The sequence below is a fragment of the Metschnikowia bicuspidata genome (assembly GCF_001664035.1).
Source record: "Metschnikowia bicuspidata var. bicuspidata NRRL YB-4993 chromosome Unknown METBIscaffold_2, whole genome shotgun sequence".
NCBI lineage: Eukaryota > Fungi > Ascomycota > Pichiomycetes > Serinales > Metschnikowiaceae > Metschnikowia > Metschnikowia bicuspidata.
In genome coordinates this window covers 128,124-143,567 of record NW_017387732.1, presented here as the reverse complement: position 1 = coordinate 143,567, position 15,444 = coordinate 128,124, and the positions used below count along the sequence as shown (strand labels likewise).

The following is a 15,444-nucleotide window of genomic DNA, read 5'->3' as shown; positions in this document are numbered from 1 at the left end:
CTAAGATTAAATCCTATGGGTTCTGTCGCATGAGTTTTGTCCTATGGATTTAGTCTTATGAGTTCTGTCGCATGGATTTGGTCCTATGGATTTAGTCCTAAGAATTAAATCCCATGGGTTCTGTTGCATGAATTTAGTCCTATGGATTGGACCTATGGATTTTGTTCCATGGACTTCGCCTATGAATTTAGTCTTATGAATTAAATCTTATGGGTTCTGTCGCATGAATTTTGTCCTATGGATTTAGTCTTATGAGTTTTGTCGCATGGATTTGGTCCTATGGATTTAGTCCTATGAATTGGGCCCATAGATTTAGTTCTATGGATTGGGCCTATGGACTTAGTCCCATGAATTACATCCTATGGATTCTGCCGCATGGATTCTGTCCTATGGGTTTGGCGTCCCCAAATCCGGCCTGCCTACATTTGATCCAGCCCAAATTAGGTCTCAGGTTCAATTACCCATATTTGGCCTCCCTATACTCCGTTACCCACATCCGGTCGCCCCGATACTCGATCTACCCGAGCCTTGGCACTTTTCAAAAACCCACGTCTTTGAATCTGGCCACCACGGATTACAATGCCCCAGCCCTAAAATGACCACGCCCTAAAATGACCGCGCCCTAAAATGCCACGCCCTGGAATGGCCGCGGCCCGCGCGCACCCGTGCCTCCCCGATCAACATCTGGACACTTGTGCCTCGTCAACCAACAAAACACCCCCTCCCCCCGCCGTGTTCTTGCCGCTGCCCCCCTCCCCCACACACCCGCCAGCATGTCGGCGCTCCCCTCGTCGCGCAAAACACACAGCGAAAAACACAAGCAGATCTTCCGCCAGCTCCTCAAGGAGTCGCCCAACAAAAGCTGTGTCGACTGCAAGTCCGCCCAGCACCCGCGCTGGGCCTCCTGGAACTTGGGCTGTTTCATCTGCATCCGCTGCTCCGGCATCCACCGCTCCATGGGCACGCACATCTCGCGCGTCAAGTCCGTGGACTTGGACGTGTGGACCGACGAGCAGGTCGAGTCCATGATCAAGTGGGGCAACGAGAAGTGCAATCTCTTCTGGGAGGCCCGCTTGCCCGCGCACTACGTGCCGGACCCCCTGAAGATCGAGAACTTCATCCGCACCAAGTACGACATGAAGAAGTGGGCCGCGCTGCCGAACGTCCCGGACCCCATGGCGCTCCCGGCGGGCCGCGCGGCAGGACTGGCGCCGGGCAAACAGGCGGGCCCTGACCCGGCGGCCCCGGCCCCGCGTGCGGCCGAGCCGCCGGCGGCGTCCTTGCGCCAGCCCAGCCTCGCGTCCGTGTCGGCGCCGTCGCTTTTGGACGACGACTTCGGCGCGTTTGCGTCGTCTGCTCCGCCCGCGCCCATCCCCTCGGCGGGCGGCCAGCCCACGCTTGCCACGGCCCCCGGCTTCTCGCCCCGCGGGCCTGTGCGGGCCAGCACCACCCACTTTGCATCTGCGCCGCAGCCCGCGCCGCGTGCGCTGGACCCGAGGTCCGACTTGAAGAAGTCCATCTTGTCGCTCTACTCGTCGCCGGCCTCCTCCTCGTCCAGCGTCTACCAGCACCAGCACCAGCACCAGCAGCACACGACATACAGCAGCCCCGCTGGGTCGCTGTCGCCGCTTCCGCGCGCGCTGCCAGCCCAAACCCCGCCGGCACAGCCGGTGGCCGGGCTTTCTGACTCGCTCGTGGGGTTGAAGATCGGCCCCGAGCCGGCGGCTGGGAAGACGCCCTCTGTGTCCGCGGGCGCGCCCAGCCCGCTGCCGCGGTTCCACACGGCGACCCCCGCTAAGACGCGCACGGCCGTGCCCGCGGCCCCGTCGCAATGGGCCAACGAATGGAACGATGCCCCGGGCGCTGCTGGCCCGTGGACGCCTGCCCCCGCGTTCAACGGCTCCCGCGCAGGCTCCTCGGTCTTGGGCGCCGGGTTCGCGGGCACCTTCGCGCACGCCGGCCCCGGGGCTTCCGCTCCGGCTGGCCTGAAAAGCGCGGCCACTACAGACTTAGACGACGATTTGTTCAAAAACGTGTGGGACTAGCGCAAGGGCTCGGCGCGGTCTATAGTGTCAATGAATGAGTACTTGCAGAGACAATGCTATACACTGGTCAGTGGCCGCCGGTGGTGGGCAAGCCCACGTAGACCTTGAACGAGTCGTAGATCAACCACTGGAACCCGGTCAACGTTCCGATCATGACAATGCGCATGGGCAACCCGTTCCAGAGCCCGCCAAACCCGATCGTGCCGTAGATGCGCTGCACGGCCTGGCCCAAGCCCTCGCCGGCCTTCTTGTCCGTGTTCACCTTCGACACCATGACGTCCGCAGGATGCGACACCACCGCACAGAATATCCCGGCAATGTAGCCCCCCATGAAAGACACCCCTGTTTGCTGCAACGGCGTGTATGCCGACGCGGGCTTGCCAAGGGAGGCGTAGATCTGCTCCACGGTCTTCTCGAAGGATGCGAACTTGACCATGGTGTACGGGATCTGGCGCGCCCAGAGCGGGCCTATGCCTTTATAGAGCCCGGCAACGCCCTCGCGGGCGGTGATCTTCGACCACCCATCCACCACCGACGACGCGTACGGCGGAATCGTCGTTTGCGTCTTCACCTTGATGGTCTCCAACGGACACAACGCAAGATCGGCCAAAAACTCCGCCGAAGCCGCGGCCCCCAAGTACACCCCGGTCTTGTACTTGGATGCGTTCTCCGGCCCCACCGCGTCCGAGTACGTCTTCTTGAAGTACTCATAGAAGCCGTACTTCCCTGCTCCCTGGAGCGCGTATCCGACGAAAGTCGCGCCCACTCCCGTGAACACAGAGTCCCCGCTTGTTTTCAAAATCGTCCTCCATGCCTGGACGTTCGACTTGTAGAGGCTCGAGTCGACCTGGCGACGGCACTTTACCAAATCTAGCGGAGTGACTGCAGAATGCGTGGGGCCGCATGCAATGATTCCGCCAAGGGTGCAGGCAGCATAGTATTCTTTGGAGAAAAGCGTGATGCCGTCTTCTCGGGGCGCCGTCATGGTATGACTGAATGTGTGATTTCTTCGCGGTCCGTATTCCGGGCGCTACATCGACGGCACGGGCGTTTTTGGCTTTTATATAGATTGCCTGTTCCACGCAGCAATCTCCAGATGAGCCTGCACTCTGCATAGGACTTGCGTGAGACGGCCCGCAACCGAGCCTTAAGCTACCGTGGGCCGACAAGCGCAGTCTTCTTAGTTTTTCCCCATCAGGTGCCTAGATCAGCTGAGTCTTTATGCCTTTTCACTTCAGGCGACTGGCGGTTTGCTAAGAAGGCAAGTCTGCCGGAATCGGCCACTTGCAGGGAGACGCCTGGGATGACTTGACATTTGGCGTATCTATAGACAGGCCTGTATGGTGCAGTTCATGGCACTGATTTCTATGTGCGCACATCTGCTCCGTGGGTATCCGAGCGCAGACCGGGCCGGTCCATTCTTCGCCTAGCGCTATATCCTGGATCCCCAAGAAAAAACACTTGGCAAAATTGATCATCAGGCATTCTGTCTCAGTTGTTTTCTCATCCAGAAACGAGACCTCCGAAATGAACCACTCCGCTTTTGGACCCTGGTATGCCTATTCCGATGGCTCCAGCCAAATAGCCGAGCGCGGCCGGCCGCAGCCAGTGCGGAAATTAACTGAGCGGAGCCATTGGTGCAAATAAACCAGGCCCTTCTACAGGTATGAACAAGGCGTCCACACGCCGAAGAACCAGTACTATTTTGTGGGGATTCCCCGTGAATTAATGTCGTTTTCCAGCCTGCTGTTTGTCTGGCTTTTTTCACGGCCCCGACTCATCGTAGATGCGTGGTGAAAACACCTTAGATAAGCAGAACACTCCGCACACGAGCAGGAATCCCATCCCATTTGATGTACCGCCACCACCACGAGAAGAATCCATGGCCACATCCACAGCTCCGTTGCGTAGCTCGATATTCTCGAAGTCCAAATTTAAATTGCCCATAATCTTGTATCCTTTCCGGAAATCCCCGCACACTCAACTGCAAAGCTCGTGCCGAAGACCCCCGGCTTCGCACCTGTGCCTCCCCGAGTATGGATCTGGTGAAAGATTCGAGACAGTCCACCACCAGCCTGACAAATCACCACTCCTGGGTATTCTTTCTGGGCACGCTTCTTCAAACCAGCCGTTGCGATTATATGATGTGCCCATATTAGAGACCACTTGCCATCTCCACATATCTGCCCATCGCATCGGTTTCCATTATTCTTGCACTGACAGAATCTTCTCATCACTCATTTGACCCAGACGGATACTAAAAGCGACGCGGAAGACCACATCTCATTCGCCCCTTTCTCTCTCCTTGCCCATATTTCATATCACATATATTCACACATGGCCGGTGCCAGTGACCCCGAAAAAACGCCGCCTCTCCGGCGGCTTGCCCAGGACTTCTCCGATGTTGTACATGGCGAAGACATGGAGTTCAGGGAAGAAAACACCCCGAATTTCCCCGTGGTGAAGCGCTTCGGGCTCATCGGCAAGATCTTGCTGCCCCAAATGTTCTCGACGTTTTCGGAATCCCAGCTCATCACCATTGCCGGCGCCGCATCCGGCTTTATATCCGGCGTGTTTGTGTGTCCGCTTGACGTCGTGAAAACACGCTTCCAGGCGGCAAGCCTGCTGTACAAATACTCCGGGTTTTTGCAAGCATTCACCTCCATATTGCGTGACGAGGGCCTCCGAGGCCTTTACCGAGGAGTCGTCCCGGTGACAATCGGCTACTTGCCCACATGGGCTATTTATTTCACCGTGTACGAAAAAGCAAAGAACCACTACCCGAGTTTTTTCCAGCGGCGCTTTGGCCTTGAAATCGACTGGCTCAATCATTTCGCCGCATCCATGACCGCGGGTGCGTGCTCGTCGTTCGTCGTGAATCCCATATGGGTCGTGAAAACCAGACTCATGGTGCAGACTGGCAAGGAAGACCTCCTTTACAAAGGCACCATCGACGCGTTCAAAAAAATGTACAAGAACGAAGGCATTCGTGTATTCTACAGTGGGCTTGTGCCCTCGCTTTTCGGGCTAGTGCATGTCGGCATCCATTTCCCAACGTATGAGGCAATGAAGAAACTTCTCGGTGTGAACAGGACAAAAGATCTTACGAATGATAACGAACACAAGCTCTGGCGCTTGCTTTTGGCGTCCTGTGGGTCCAAAATGATCGCGAGCACTGTGACATACCCACATGAGGTTCTACGAACACGCATGCAAATGCAAACACGCGAGGAGCGCAAGGCTTCAGGTAAGTTGGCTTCCGAATTCAAGAAAATTTTGCACAAGGCCGGGCCCAAGGGCTTCTACGCTGGCTATGTAACAAACCTTGCACGCACGCTTCCTGCCAGTGCAGTTACTCTTGTTAGTTTCGAATACTTCAAGACTTATTTATTGGAAATCACAGGGAAACTTTCGAGCTGAGACTTGGAACGATCACTCTTTAAGAACGCCTCGCTAAAGGAATGCATCACGCTGGAGCGAAACGAAACCACGGGCTTTGGGGACCTGGACAATCATTGACCCCTCTCATTCGAGGTCAAGTGGTACGCACGTACTGGCTGATCTTTGATTGTGAACATGCCTTGTTGCAAGGAGAATTCCGACAGTACATGTGGTTCTCTTTAAATGCAGAGTGGAAGGTGATTCATGTATCTTAGTTCTTCATCGACCCCATTCTGGGAATGTTCTCATGTTCTTCCTCACAAAAGAGAAAATTTTGCGGCTTGGCTCCTTTGGGTAAGCCACGTGTTATTTAAAAGAGCACGCCAAGATGTAGCCACAAATGACACAGATCGATTCAGGCATTTTCGAGAACATTGCTCCAGAAAATGATTATGGCATTTTTGACTATCTCACGACGTAAATAATCTAGCACACCACCACATCAGTTTCATAGACCAAATAGCTGACTTCACTAAATTAAGGAATTGACCCATAATATAGGCGAGAATGAGTAGGATTATTCACAGAACCCTAGCCGTCTTTTTTAGTATGCAATCCTGTCAAGTGTTGCTCTTAGGCCTTCGGCTTATGATTTTGCTCTGCAGAACCAAAGCTAGAAAGAAAAGAACAAAAGATTGTTTTCAGTAGTACCCATATACAATAGACAGCCAGCTTGATGCACGTGGTTGAGTGCGAGCAAATACACCATCTACCATCAACTTTAGAGCTTCGGGAAGTGGCGGAATATAAGCTCACTATGCAAAGCACAGCTCCCGGGTTGAATCATAATGCAGCTCAAGCTAGTCATCTTGGAAACAATTAATAAAATAACTATTCACTTTTGTGAGGATGCTTTTCACTAGCTTCTTATGTCTCCTCTGATGTCTTCAAATACCAAATACGCCCTTTTTGTATATCTTCCAAGGGAGCCGAGCCCTAAACATCACCTCTACCAATCCTCATCCGAAAGTTCATGTTGACTTCTTGATTTTGGCCTCAACCACGTCGATTTTGTCCTGTGGCGTCTGGTGCTTGTCGGTTCTAGTGCCCACCCGAATGTCACTCTGGATTCTAACAACCCCACTCTTGTGCAATACTTCGTGAAAGCTTCCAATGAGATCCATGACCTCGGACCAAGGACCTGCAATAGTTGTGCCCGCAGAATGTAAATTGCAATCCAAATGTGACGCACGGGCAAGTTGTGTAATCACAGCAACCTCGTCCAGCACAGAGGCCTTGGCTGTTCCAATTGGAATTAGGCACACATCAGCAAGACAATGAAGCGATACCATATTTTTATAAGAATGTATATGTCGTTTGTTCGCTGTGTTTGCTATACCAATATAGACGAACTCAGGAAGCGTATATTCGAGGCGCGGTATCTTGAGTCACATGGTTATCAATCGGGGCCATATATGCCGTATGCACTCGATCTCGAGGTTTAGGTCAGACGAAATGAAATGCCGTAAGCTGTTGACCTCTGGAAACGAAGCATGAATTTGTACCGCAAAGCCATTCTACGAAATTTTTCTTAGTGAGTCTTTTTGAATGTATTTCAGTAGAATTTATTCGGAGTATAAGAATGTGACAAAGACATTGGCAGATCCAAGCTGGACCACGAAGTTGCAAGTTCATTTCACTAATTAGTCTAAATATTTGCGGTATTGTGATTACAAAGGCTTCAATTGGACAAATGGTGTGACAACTGCACTAAGCTATGTAGAATGGGGAAATTTTGATGTTGTGGCCCGTCACTATATGCGAGCGTCAATTCGTATTGATATATTTCGCTGAATGAATGTGCCACAACGTCTACGTTGCAAGATTTATATTGATTCCCATCTGATTACTTATCAGAAATTACGTCAATGATTTCTAGGATAAGTCTTAAGTCGCTTCAACTCAGATGGCTAGATAGGACTTAAGAAGCTTACTTCTTGCGACTCGCCGCGTCTTCGAAAATCGTGGTGACGAGCCAATTTAATTTTTATTATGTTCTGTAAAGAGTTTTCGACAGGCTCCTTCACCTCAGAAGCTGCAAAAGAAAAACAAAAAGTTTTTTGTGTATAAATTTGACTAACGACTCAACTCTCTGTCTTTCCAAATTACTCGTCACAGTAATTGAGTTTTCATATATTGTTTTTGTAAAACACACCGACACAAAACAGGCCGGTCTAGTATAGTGGTAAGTACAGCTCGTTGTGGCCGAGCAGACCCAAGTTCGATTCCTGGGACCGGCAGTTATTTTTGCATTTTCAGATATCTGTTTGAGTCTGTTTTTTATAAGTTACTGTGGTCATGTCGGAAAATTTCCGACTGAAAAGTCAAAATGAGCCCCAGCAGGAGCGACAAAAAAAATCTAAGCTAGACATGCATTTCCTATGTTATCAACTCATATTTATTCCCAATTCCTTTCACACTTGAGCTGTACAATCCAGAACGGTTGCTTCAAGCAAAAACTAATAGATTCCAGGCGGACCAGACCGCGCTGCGCTGTTTAACCGGCAGTGACGGTGCTCTGGGAAACGGCATTCACCATAGATTGAGGGTGGCCCTGAACTGGGTTCTGACCAGCAGCAGCCATGTTGTTTTGCTGCAATCCGTGGGGCTTGACGCCAGGAACAGACTGCCTGTTTGGGTTGTTGGCGTTCTCCTTCAAAGCAATCAACTGCTTGGACCTGAAGCTCTCGTAGTGGGTCAAAGCGGTGGTTTCAACCAAGTCCTGCAAGTGGGTTCTGGTTAAGAAATCTCTTAAGAACACAAACTCGCACTGAGACACGTCCTCGATGTTGATGGCGCCCCACTTGGACTTGCGGCAACGAACCACCTCGCCGTTGATCTCGCTCTCGTGGTCCGAGCCAACAACAGCAAAAGGAATCAAAGACTTGATGTCTTCATTCAACTGCCTCTCGTCCTTGGACAAGTCCTCGCTGTCGTATGGGTAGATGTTCAAGTTGTGCTTGATGAAGTCATTCTGTAGCACTTTCTTTAAAGTGGCACGCTCGCTCAAAGTCAATGAGTCGCTCTTGGCAATGATGGGCACGACGTTGGCAATCTCCGACAAACGCTTCAATGCCTGCACGTCCAAGGCCTTCAATCCCGAGCCGCTGCTGGGCGGGATGAAGTACAAAATGCAGTGCACTCTCGAGTCCGGAATATGCTTTGGTCTCTGTGCACTCAACTCCTTGCGCAAGTACTGCGAGTGTTGCTCCTTGATGTACTTTACCAAGAGATCCCAGCACTTCTCGTTGTTGATCTGGTCTCCGAAGCCGGGGGTGTCGATAACATTGATGTTCAAGCGAACGTTGTTCTCCGCCAAAAGATGGGAATGCACCTTGATCTCCGTGGTTTTCTCTGCAGGCTCGTCAGCATTGTGGCGGCCCAGGGTAGTGGCCAACTGGGAAGAAAACAAGGTGTTTACCAAGGTGGTTTTGCCCATACCTGAGCGGCCCACGGCCATAACATTAAAGGCAAAGCCCTTTTTTAACAATCTGTTTTCGATCTGCGAAGTGATGGTGTCGAATCCCACATAGCTGCTGGGATGCGTGACACTGTCGTCGGCGGGAATGGACATTTTGCTTTTTTAAAATGTGGAGCAGTTGGGGTATGTAGTATTAAGATATGAGTCTGTGTTCACAAATATCTACAGCGAGGCTGATCCAGTGTTTGGTGCGCACACTACACGCAGTTGGCAGTGCCAGTCACGTGTGCCGGTGGGGGACGAGTGTTTTATAAGGCAGGCCACAGATTTGTTCAAATTCTGACGAGCTTTACTTTTCCACTACAAGGCCTATCTGGATGGCTTTTGGGAGGAAGCTCTGCTAGGGTGGGGGGAGAATTGTAGTTTTAGCAGGAACAAACTCATTATTGAACTCAGAATTGTTGAAAGTGAATTAAGGTTGAGGCTTGGTGTTTCGCACCCAAATTGAAGAAAGCCACGAGATCTGCAAATGATTGTTGTCTATGTATAAAATCTCTATTATTTTTTGTGTTTTTTCCTTCCGTTTTTTCCTTTAGGTTTTTTTCTGTAAATCTTTCTATTCTTGCTTTCTCCCATTATATCTATATAGAATCAATCGGTGTAGACGTCCCTGTCGAAATTGAACATGCCATATGCATGCTATTAGAAATCCTGGATTCAGCACATAGCGCTGCTTCCCACCACATCGCACTCAATCCTGGTACATGCTCCCTTGAAATTTTCAACATACGCAGAATGAAGTAGCCAAGAAAAAAAACGTCAGTGTTTTCAAAGGCAGAAAAGGGCCATCTCCGCCGCGCCCGTCGCCCAACGCATAAAAGAGTGGCCCAGACATGTCCAATACTCCGGCTTGGCCAGACACCCGTACACCCTCACATCAAGATCACCTCAAAGATTGAAGGTGAAAAAAAAAGAACGCGGACCAATATAACCACACATATTCAACATGTCCCTGGCACTCAGATTGGCGTCCTCGGCGCTCTACTCCCCACTCGCGGGTGTCAGCATATCAGTGGCCTTGCCCAGGATGCCCATGCTCCCTAGACTAGCTGACTTTTTGCCCAAGAAATGGGCAGAAACACCTGTAGTGTCGGTGGACCCAAGACTAGAGGAACTTGCCCGGCTCTTGGAGAAAAACAGTCAGCCGCCATTTATGATTGACAACGGCGCGATCTTGAAAGCTGCCCCCAAAAAGAAGCCCTCCTACAAGAGAACCAGAGAGAAGTTGTACTCGCCAGGAGACAAGCAGATCCAGCCATTGCACAACTTGCGTAGATGTGCTGCGTGCGGCCGTGTCAAGAGATCCCACTTCATGTGCATGCACTGTTTCGGCGAGATCCGGGCAATGTTGAAGCAGAAGAAGAAGGAGATTTTCGGCGAGCCAGCCAAGTACGAGCAGGAGTTGGACTCTATCGACAAGAAGATTATATACCCAGGCAAGTACTATACGCAGAAGGAATGGCGCATGGAGAAGAAGGAGTGGATTCCAAAGAGAGAGGAGCCTTTGATGTTCGACCCCTCCCAGGTGAAGAAGAAGAAGTAGCTGTGTACATAGACTCGGAAGACAGCACCGCACATTGGGCGCCTGTTGCTCAATAAAAGCAAATCCAAAAATGGGGTTTTCATGTGGGCGAGTCCGATGATTGAAGCTCGTGTCTCGTGGCTCCAGAACTAGAGAGGTCTAAGCGATGGAGTTGGGAAAGGTGCTACAGGAACTCGGTATTTGGACAACTTTAATTATCCCTTGTTTGGGGCTGGCTTCCTTAATTCTTTGTAGCCTAAGATGTCCAATCGCTCTATTGGCATGTCTTTTGTCTTGATGACTATGGAGGTTGCGAAGTCACATAAGCCCACTTTCGAATCATATACGAGGGAAAACATGAACAATCATAGTACAAACTTTTTTTATAGTCCCCTCGTGTTATTGACAACATGCATATCAAGAAGCAAAGGTCCTTATTTACCTCTGCCCGTATAGTTGGTCTCTTACATGGGTAGTCTCAGCTCATCTCTATCTCATCTTATCACCAAAATCGCGAGATGGTATGCACGCTTCACATTGCACCACCAAGTCAAAGCACATCAATTTGCAGCTAAACAATATGCCCGAGTCAGCAAAAAAAACCTATCGCGCCACTAACAGAAATGTATCCACACAGCCAACTGCGGCCAGACACCCTCTCAATGTGCGGCCGCTGGGGAACCTGTTTTTTGATGAGTTAGTGACCGGTCCCACGCGAGAAGAGCAGATGGGTGATTTTTCTGTTTTTCCCGAGGACCTTTTCATGGACATGGTGGGCTATGTGGATGATGCCGATTCTTTAAAGGCCTTGTCACATACCTCGCGTGTTTTGTACGCGTACTTGTACGATGAGGATCTCTGGAAGAAATACTATACGTCCAAGGCGCAGAAGGCAGAAAGGGCGGGGGAGCAAACCCCAGACCTTGTGTGGCGAGGCTCATGGCGCCTGAGTGTTTTGAAATTGCCCATGACGCAGCAGGCCGACTTGAAAATCCCGGGCAATCTTCTTTGTTCCGATCTTCTCTACCGCCCGTTCCAGTGTTCGCAGATTGACTACAACACGTTGTTTGCCAAGTTGATCCACGAGGAGGAAACATATCATTTGGACTCCTTGAAAAGCAGCTCGCCACTCCCGGTCCCTGGCGGCAGGATCCCACGGGTTCCGGAATCCCACATGTCTCAAGCAAGCTTCGACGAGTCATGGAACGGACGCCCATTTATTCTCACCAACCCCGATAGAAACAGGTGGCCTCGCTGGACCTTGCAGGATTTGCTCCACCGCTTTGCGGACGTGAAGTTCCGCCAAGAGGCCGTCAGGTGGCCGCTCTCACTATACTCGCAGTACTTGGCTTCCAACTGTGACGAGAGCCCTCTTTATTTGTTTGACTGCAACAGCATAGCCATGCAAACACTTCGCAAGGAGTACACTGTGCCCGCGATTTTCCAACCCGACCTCTTCACGAATTTTGGAAAGTGCCGACCCGACCATGCTTGGCTCATCATAGGCTCGCAGCGGTCAGGCTCCACCTTCCATAAAGATCCCAACTACACTTCTGCTTGGAACACGGCAATTGCCGGCAGGAAGATCTGGGTGATGTTTCCACCCGGAGTCTGTCCTCCGGGCGTTTCCACTGACGAAGAGGAGAGTGAAGTCACGTGTCCTGTCGGCATTGCCGAATGGGTTCTTTCTGGCTTTTTTAATGACGCAGCTAACCTGGCCGATGCTCTCATAGGTATTACTTTTCCTGGTGAGTGCATGTATGTTCCCAGCGGGTGGTGGCATACGGTCATCAACCTTGACGAAAGTATCGCGTTGACCCAGAACTTCGTACCCGATGTGAAATTAGGCAACGCTCTTCATTTCCTCAAAAACAAAGGCAAGCAAATCTCGGGATTCCGGCCACTTGAGGTGAGAAACGAGTGCAAAGCTATATTGGAAAGTCTTTCCCTTGACGAAAAGGAAGGCGCTGAAGACATTAGCGTCCTCACGAATTACTGCGAAGCATTTGACAAGAGGAATCTCAAAGACTTCATATTGAACGAAGATTGTGGTGAGATAATGGAGTCCGAGTTACCTCCTTTGCCTGTATTTGAACTCTTCAGGCTTCTTCTTTTGAAGGCAGGCAAGAAAGAGCAATTACAGAGAGGCATGATGGCGTTACAACGCAAAGAAAACGCTGAGCTACAGAAAGCTAAAGGCGTGAGCGAGAGATGGCAAAAGTTGACCGAGTCCTCTTCAACCTTTAGCTTTGGGTTTTCGGTTTCGGACAACGAGTCGGAGTAGAGATGTGGATCTCAAATCAGTACAAACACCAGTTTTGAGACGATCTACAGTTGACGTTTCTTTCAAAGAGTGAGAATCGATACTTTGTTCTTTTCGAAAAAGAGCCCAGAACTTGACTTGAGTAGTGTGTCTGCCAAAAGCTGGTAGCTTAGCGGCGAGGAGTTATTGTATATTCATTTTTGGTTGAATGTATTATTATAGGGCCTCTAGAGGAAATGAATAGTCCGTACCACTGCAAATTACAAAATATTCTAAAGTGATACCTCACCAGTGAACACTTGCAAACAAAGATCAAATCAAGATCCATTAGTTGGTTAAAGCACGAGTTATTTGCTATGCTAAATTATACGCTGTTTTCTTAAGCCTGTTGCTTTATGAGTAACCTATGAGACATGAACGAAGTGTCCAATTTTAAATTTGAAAAATACACAGAGAAGCTATGAGGTTGACCATTTGTGTTTTACGTCTAGATCCTCCATATTTCAGGTATTAATATTTTTTGATATACGAGACAAGGATATGTGTGAAAGAGACATAAGGATACATTTTGCTGCCTACGAGAATGCAAAAAAAAAAATCTGCATTATGGAACACATGTGTACCGATAGTATGTTCGTCTACAATCCGTTCTGCAAGCAAAGAATTTGAGTAATTTCAAAAAGCGAAAGCATACAAACACCCAGGAATAAGTCGACAAGATTTTCATCGCCGATACGTCTCCTGCGACAAAGAGCTTCTTGGTTAGTAAGTATGTGAGGCCCTGAGCTTCATGTGAGTCTTTGCATACCATGTTGAATCAAGCAGACAAAAATATTGCTATTCAACTAAAGTTGATCTACCGATAAGCTTTATTCGCCTTCAGCTTCGAGAGAAATCAGACTTGAAAAGAACACTGAAAGGCAACACATCATACAGATTCCGAAGAGAGACGACTTCACCAAATTTTGACAGATCTCGTCAGCTTGGGGCGAAATCGTAGTCTATGAGGGGGGAATCGAAAGAAAGCTCCTGCCATTATATACGAATTTAGTGGAAGCAATACTTACATGCGGAAGGCCTATGCGTGGACGGTCGCAACCAGCTGCAAACGGCAAATAAGTGATGACCTCTCCAAAATAAAAACAAAAGAATAAAGAGGATCTCGCTCGCGCAATCAAGGTTAATACTAAAAAAAGCCCGAGAATTGCAATTTATGATGAACTGCGCTGTGTTAAACGACACACCCGGCCAGTGGTGAAGAGACTATGCGCACGACAGACCTAATTGTTGACGATACATCAATTAATACCCACAGAAATCCAGATTTTACGCCCAAAATATCCTGGGTCCCTGGACTTAGAAATAACCAGACTCTGCTTCTGGTAACAATTTTGCAGACCTGATAATTTTTCTCGCATCTCCCAGCTGTCCTCAAAACAATCACCACCCACAGTATGGTGCCTGGTAGTCCGTAGGCCCTGGCTCCCAGATTCGCAGTGGCGCACATCCAAAAGATCACCCCACCAAAACTCGCACCAATGTCTCCACGCCACCCCATGTTCGGATCTATCATTTCTAGGATCCGCCACAAACCCTTCCCACGCACCAGAAACTTCACACAAACCGTAGCAATGGCCGCAGAAAAACCCTTGATTTTCGCCCCGCCCACCTACCAGTACGAAAAGGGCCAGTTGAACGAGGCTGACATCAACAGCAATCCGCTCACGCAATTCCACAAATGGTTCCATGAAGCACAGCAGACGTTGCCCGAGGGCCTGTCGGCGATTCCTGAAAGCGTTGTTTTTTCCACCGCCAGATTGCCGGAGGGCAGGATCTCTTCCAGAGTCGTGCTTCTTAAAGAACTCGACCCTCACGGGTTCATTGTGTATTCTAACTGGGGCACCAGCAAGAAATCGAAGGACTACAGCACCAACAAACACGCGTCGCTCACGTTCTTTTGGAGCCACATCCAGCGCCAGGTCCGCGTGGAGGGCGTCATGGAAAAAGTCACACGCGAGACTTCCGAGCGCTACTTCAAAACGAGGCCTCGCGGCCTGAAGATCGGTGCCTGGGCGTCTCCGCAATCCGAGGTGATCCAGTCGCGGGGCGAGTTGGACGTTTTGTACAAGTCGTACGAGGAGAAGTTTGCGGATTTGGCCGATGACGAGATTCCGTGCCCGGACTTCTGGGGCGGGGTCCGCATCGTGCCTTTGGAAATCGAGTTTTGGCAGGGCGGCGTCAGTAGATTGCACGACCGCCTCACTTTTACCAGGGAAAAGACTGATGGGGAGTGGGCGGTGAAACGTATCTCTCCATAGACCGACAGGACTTGTCGCTGGCAACGATAGATAGTTTGTATGTACATAGTCCCGGCGAGGCTAAACACTCGCCTCCGAACGAAAAGTGGACAGAAGATTTAACCACGTCATTATAAAAATAGTATGAGTCATATGGGCCAACCGGTGTCCATCAGAAATGCTCTATCTGTACATACGAGAATGCTCACAATGCGATGACTCCAGGATTGAAACGAGAAATCTGCCAGAAATACAGGGTGCCTGCTGGAGAAGTACTTCAAATTCGGAATCCTTCAGTTTCAATGGCTACACACGAACTTCAAAACTCACACAGAAGAAGAGCCATCCCGAATTTCGAAATACATGTCAATTATATATTTTCAGATTCAGAGCTC

General features: G+C 50.0%; 8 protein-coding genes and 1 non-coding gene across 9 annotated transcripts; 6 read left to right on the top strand and 3 right to left on the bottom strand.

The window, feature by feature from the left end:
* Positions 1 to 773: 773 nt before the first annotated feature.
* AGE2 (Age2p) lies at positions 774 to 1,142 on the top strand (the record flags this gene model as incomplete). The annotated part of the gene is made up of 1 exon (XM_018857107.1): positions 774 to 1,142. A coding segment is annotated over one exon (369 nt), but the record flags the coding sequence as incomplete, so codon positions are not given.
* Positions 1,143 to 2,112: 970 nt separating this feature from the next.
* METBIDRAFT_77393 (Cu/Pi carrier) lies at positions 2,113 to 3,030 on the bottom strand (the record flags this gene model as incomplete). The annotated part of the gene is made up of 1 exon (XM_018858689.1): positions 2,113 to 3,030. The coding sequence occupies one exon, from the start codon at positions 3,028 to 3,030 to the stop codon at positions 2,113 to 2,115; it is 918 nt and encodes a 305-aa protein (XP_018712325.1).
* Positions 3,031 to 4,382: 1,352 nt separating this feature from the next.
* On the top strand, positions 4,383 to 5,465 carry METBIDRAFT_38834 (NAD+ transporter; the record flags this gene model as incomplete). Its single annotated transcript, XM_018857055.1, has 1 exon — positions 4,383 to 5,465. One exon carries the CDS (start codon positions 4,383 to 4,385, stop codon positions 5,463 to 5,465), a length of 1,083 nt encoding a protein of 360 aa, XP_018712324.1.
* Positions 5,466 to 6,167: 702 nt separating this feature from the next.
* ECM15 (Ecm15p) lies at positions 6,168 to 6,857 on the bottom strand. The gene has a single exon (XM_018854432.1). It carries the CDS (start codon positions 6,776 to 6,778, stop codon positions 6,458 to 6,460), a length of 321 nt encoding a protein of 106 aa, XP_018712323.1. The 5' UTR covers positions 6,779 to 6,857; the 3' UTR covers positions 6,168 to 6,457.
* Positions 6,858 to 7,654: 797 nt separating this feature from the next.
* METBIDRAFT_t119 lies at positions 7,655 to 7,726 on the top strand. The gene has a single exon. It is a non-coding gene; the product is annotated as a tRNA-His (tRNA).
* A 222-nt stretch (positions 7,727 to 7,948) lies between these two features.
* CDC10 (septin) lies at positions 7,949 to 8,985 on the bottom strand. The gene has a single exon (XM_018855726.1). The coding sequence runs from the start codon at positions 8,944 to 8,946 to the stop codon at positions 7,984 to 7,986; it is 963 nt and encodes a 320-aa protein (XP_018712322.1). The 5' UTR covers positions 8,947 to 8,985; the 3' UTR covers positions 7,949 to 7,983.
* An 857-nt stretch (positions 8,986 to 9,842) lies between these two features.
* Positions 9,843 to 10,971, top strand: METBIDRAFT_30843 (mitochondrial 54S ribosomal protein bL32m). The gene has a single exon (XM_018855725.1). The coding sequence runs from the start codon at positions 9,914 to 9,916 to the stop codon at positions 10,508 to 10,510; it is 597 nt and encodes a 198-aa protein (XP_018712321.1). The 5' UTR covers positions 9,843 to 9,913; the 3' UTR covers positions 10,511 to 10,971.
* Positions 10,972 to 10,980: 9 nt separating this feature from the next.
* Positions 10,981 to 13,055, top strand: METBIDRAFT_30841 (uncharacterized protein). Its single transcript, XM_018855724.1, has one exon. The coding sequence runs from the start codon at positions 11,070 to 11,072 to the stop codon at positions 12,771 to 12,773; it is 1,704 nt and encodes a 567-aa protein (XP_018712320.1). The 5' UTR covers positions 10,981 to 11,069; the 3' UTR covers positions 12,774 to 13,055.
* Positions 13,056 to 14,383: 1,328 nt separating this feature from the next.
* Positions 14,384 to 15,070, top strand: PDX3 (pyridoxamine-phosphate oxidase; the record flags this gene model as incomplete). Its single annotated transcript, XM_018858688.1, has 1 exon — positions 14,384 to 15,070. One exon carries the CDS (start codon positions 14,384 to 14,386, stop codon positions 15,068 to 15,070), a length of 687 nt encoding a protein of 228 aa, XP_018712319.1.
* Between the last annotated feature and the right edge of the window lie 374 nt (positions 15,071 to 15,444).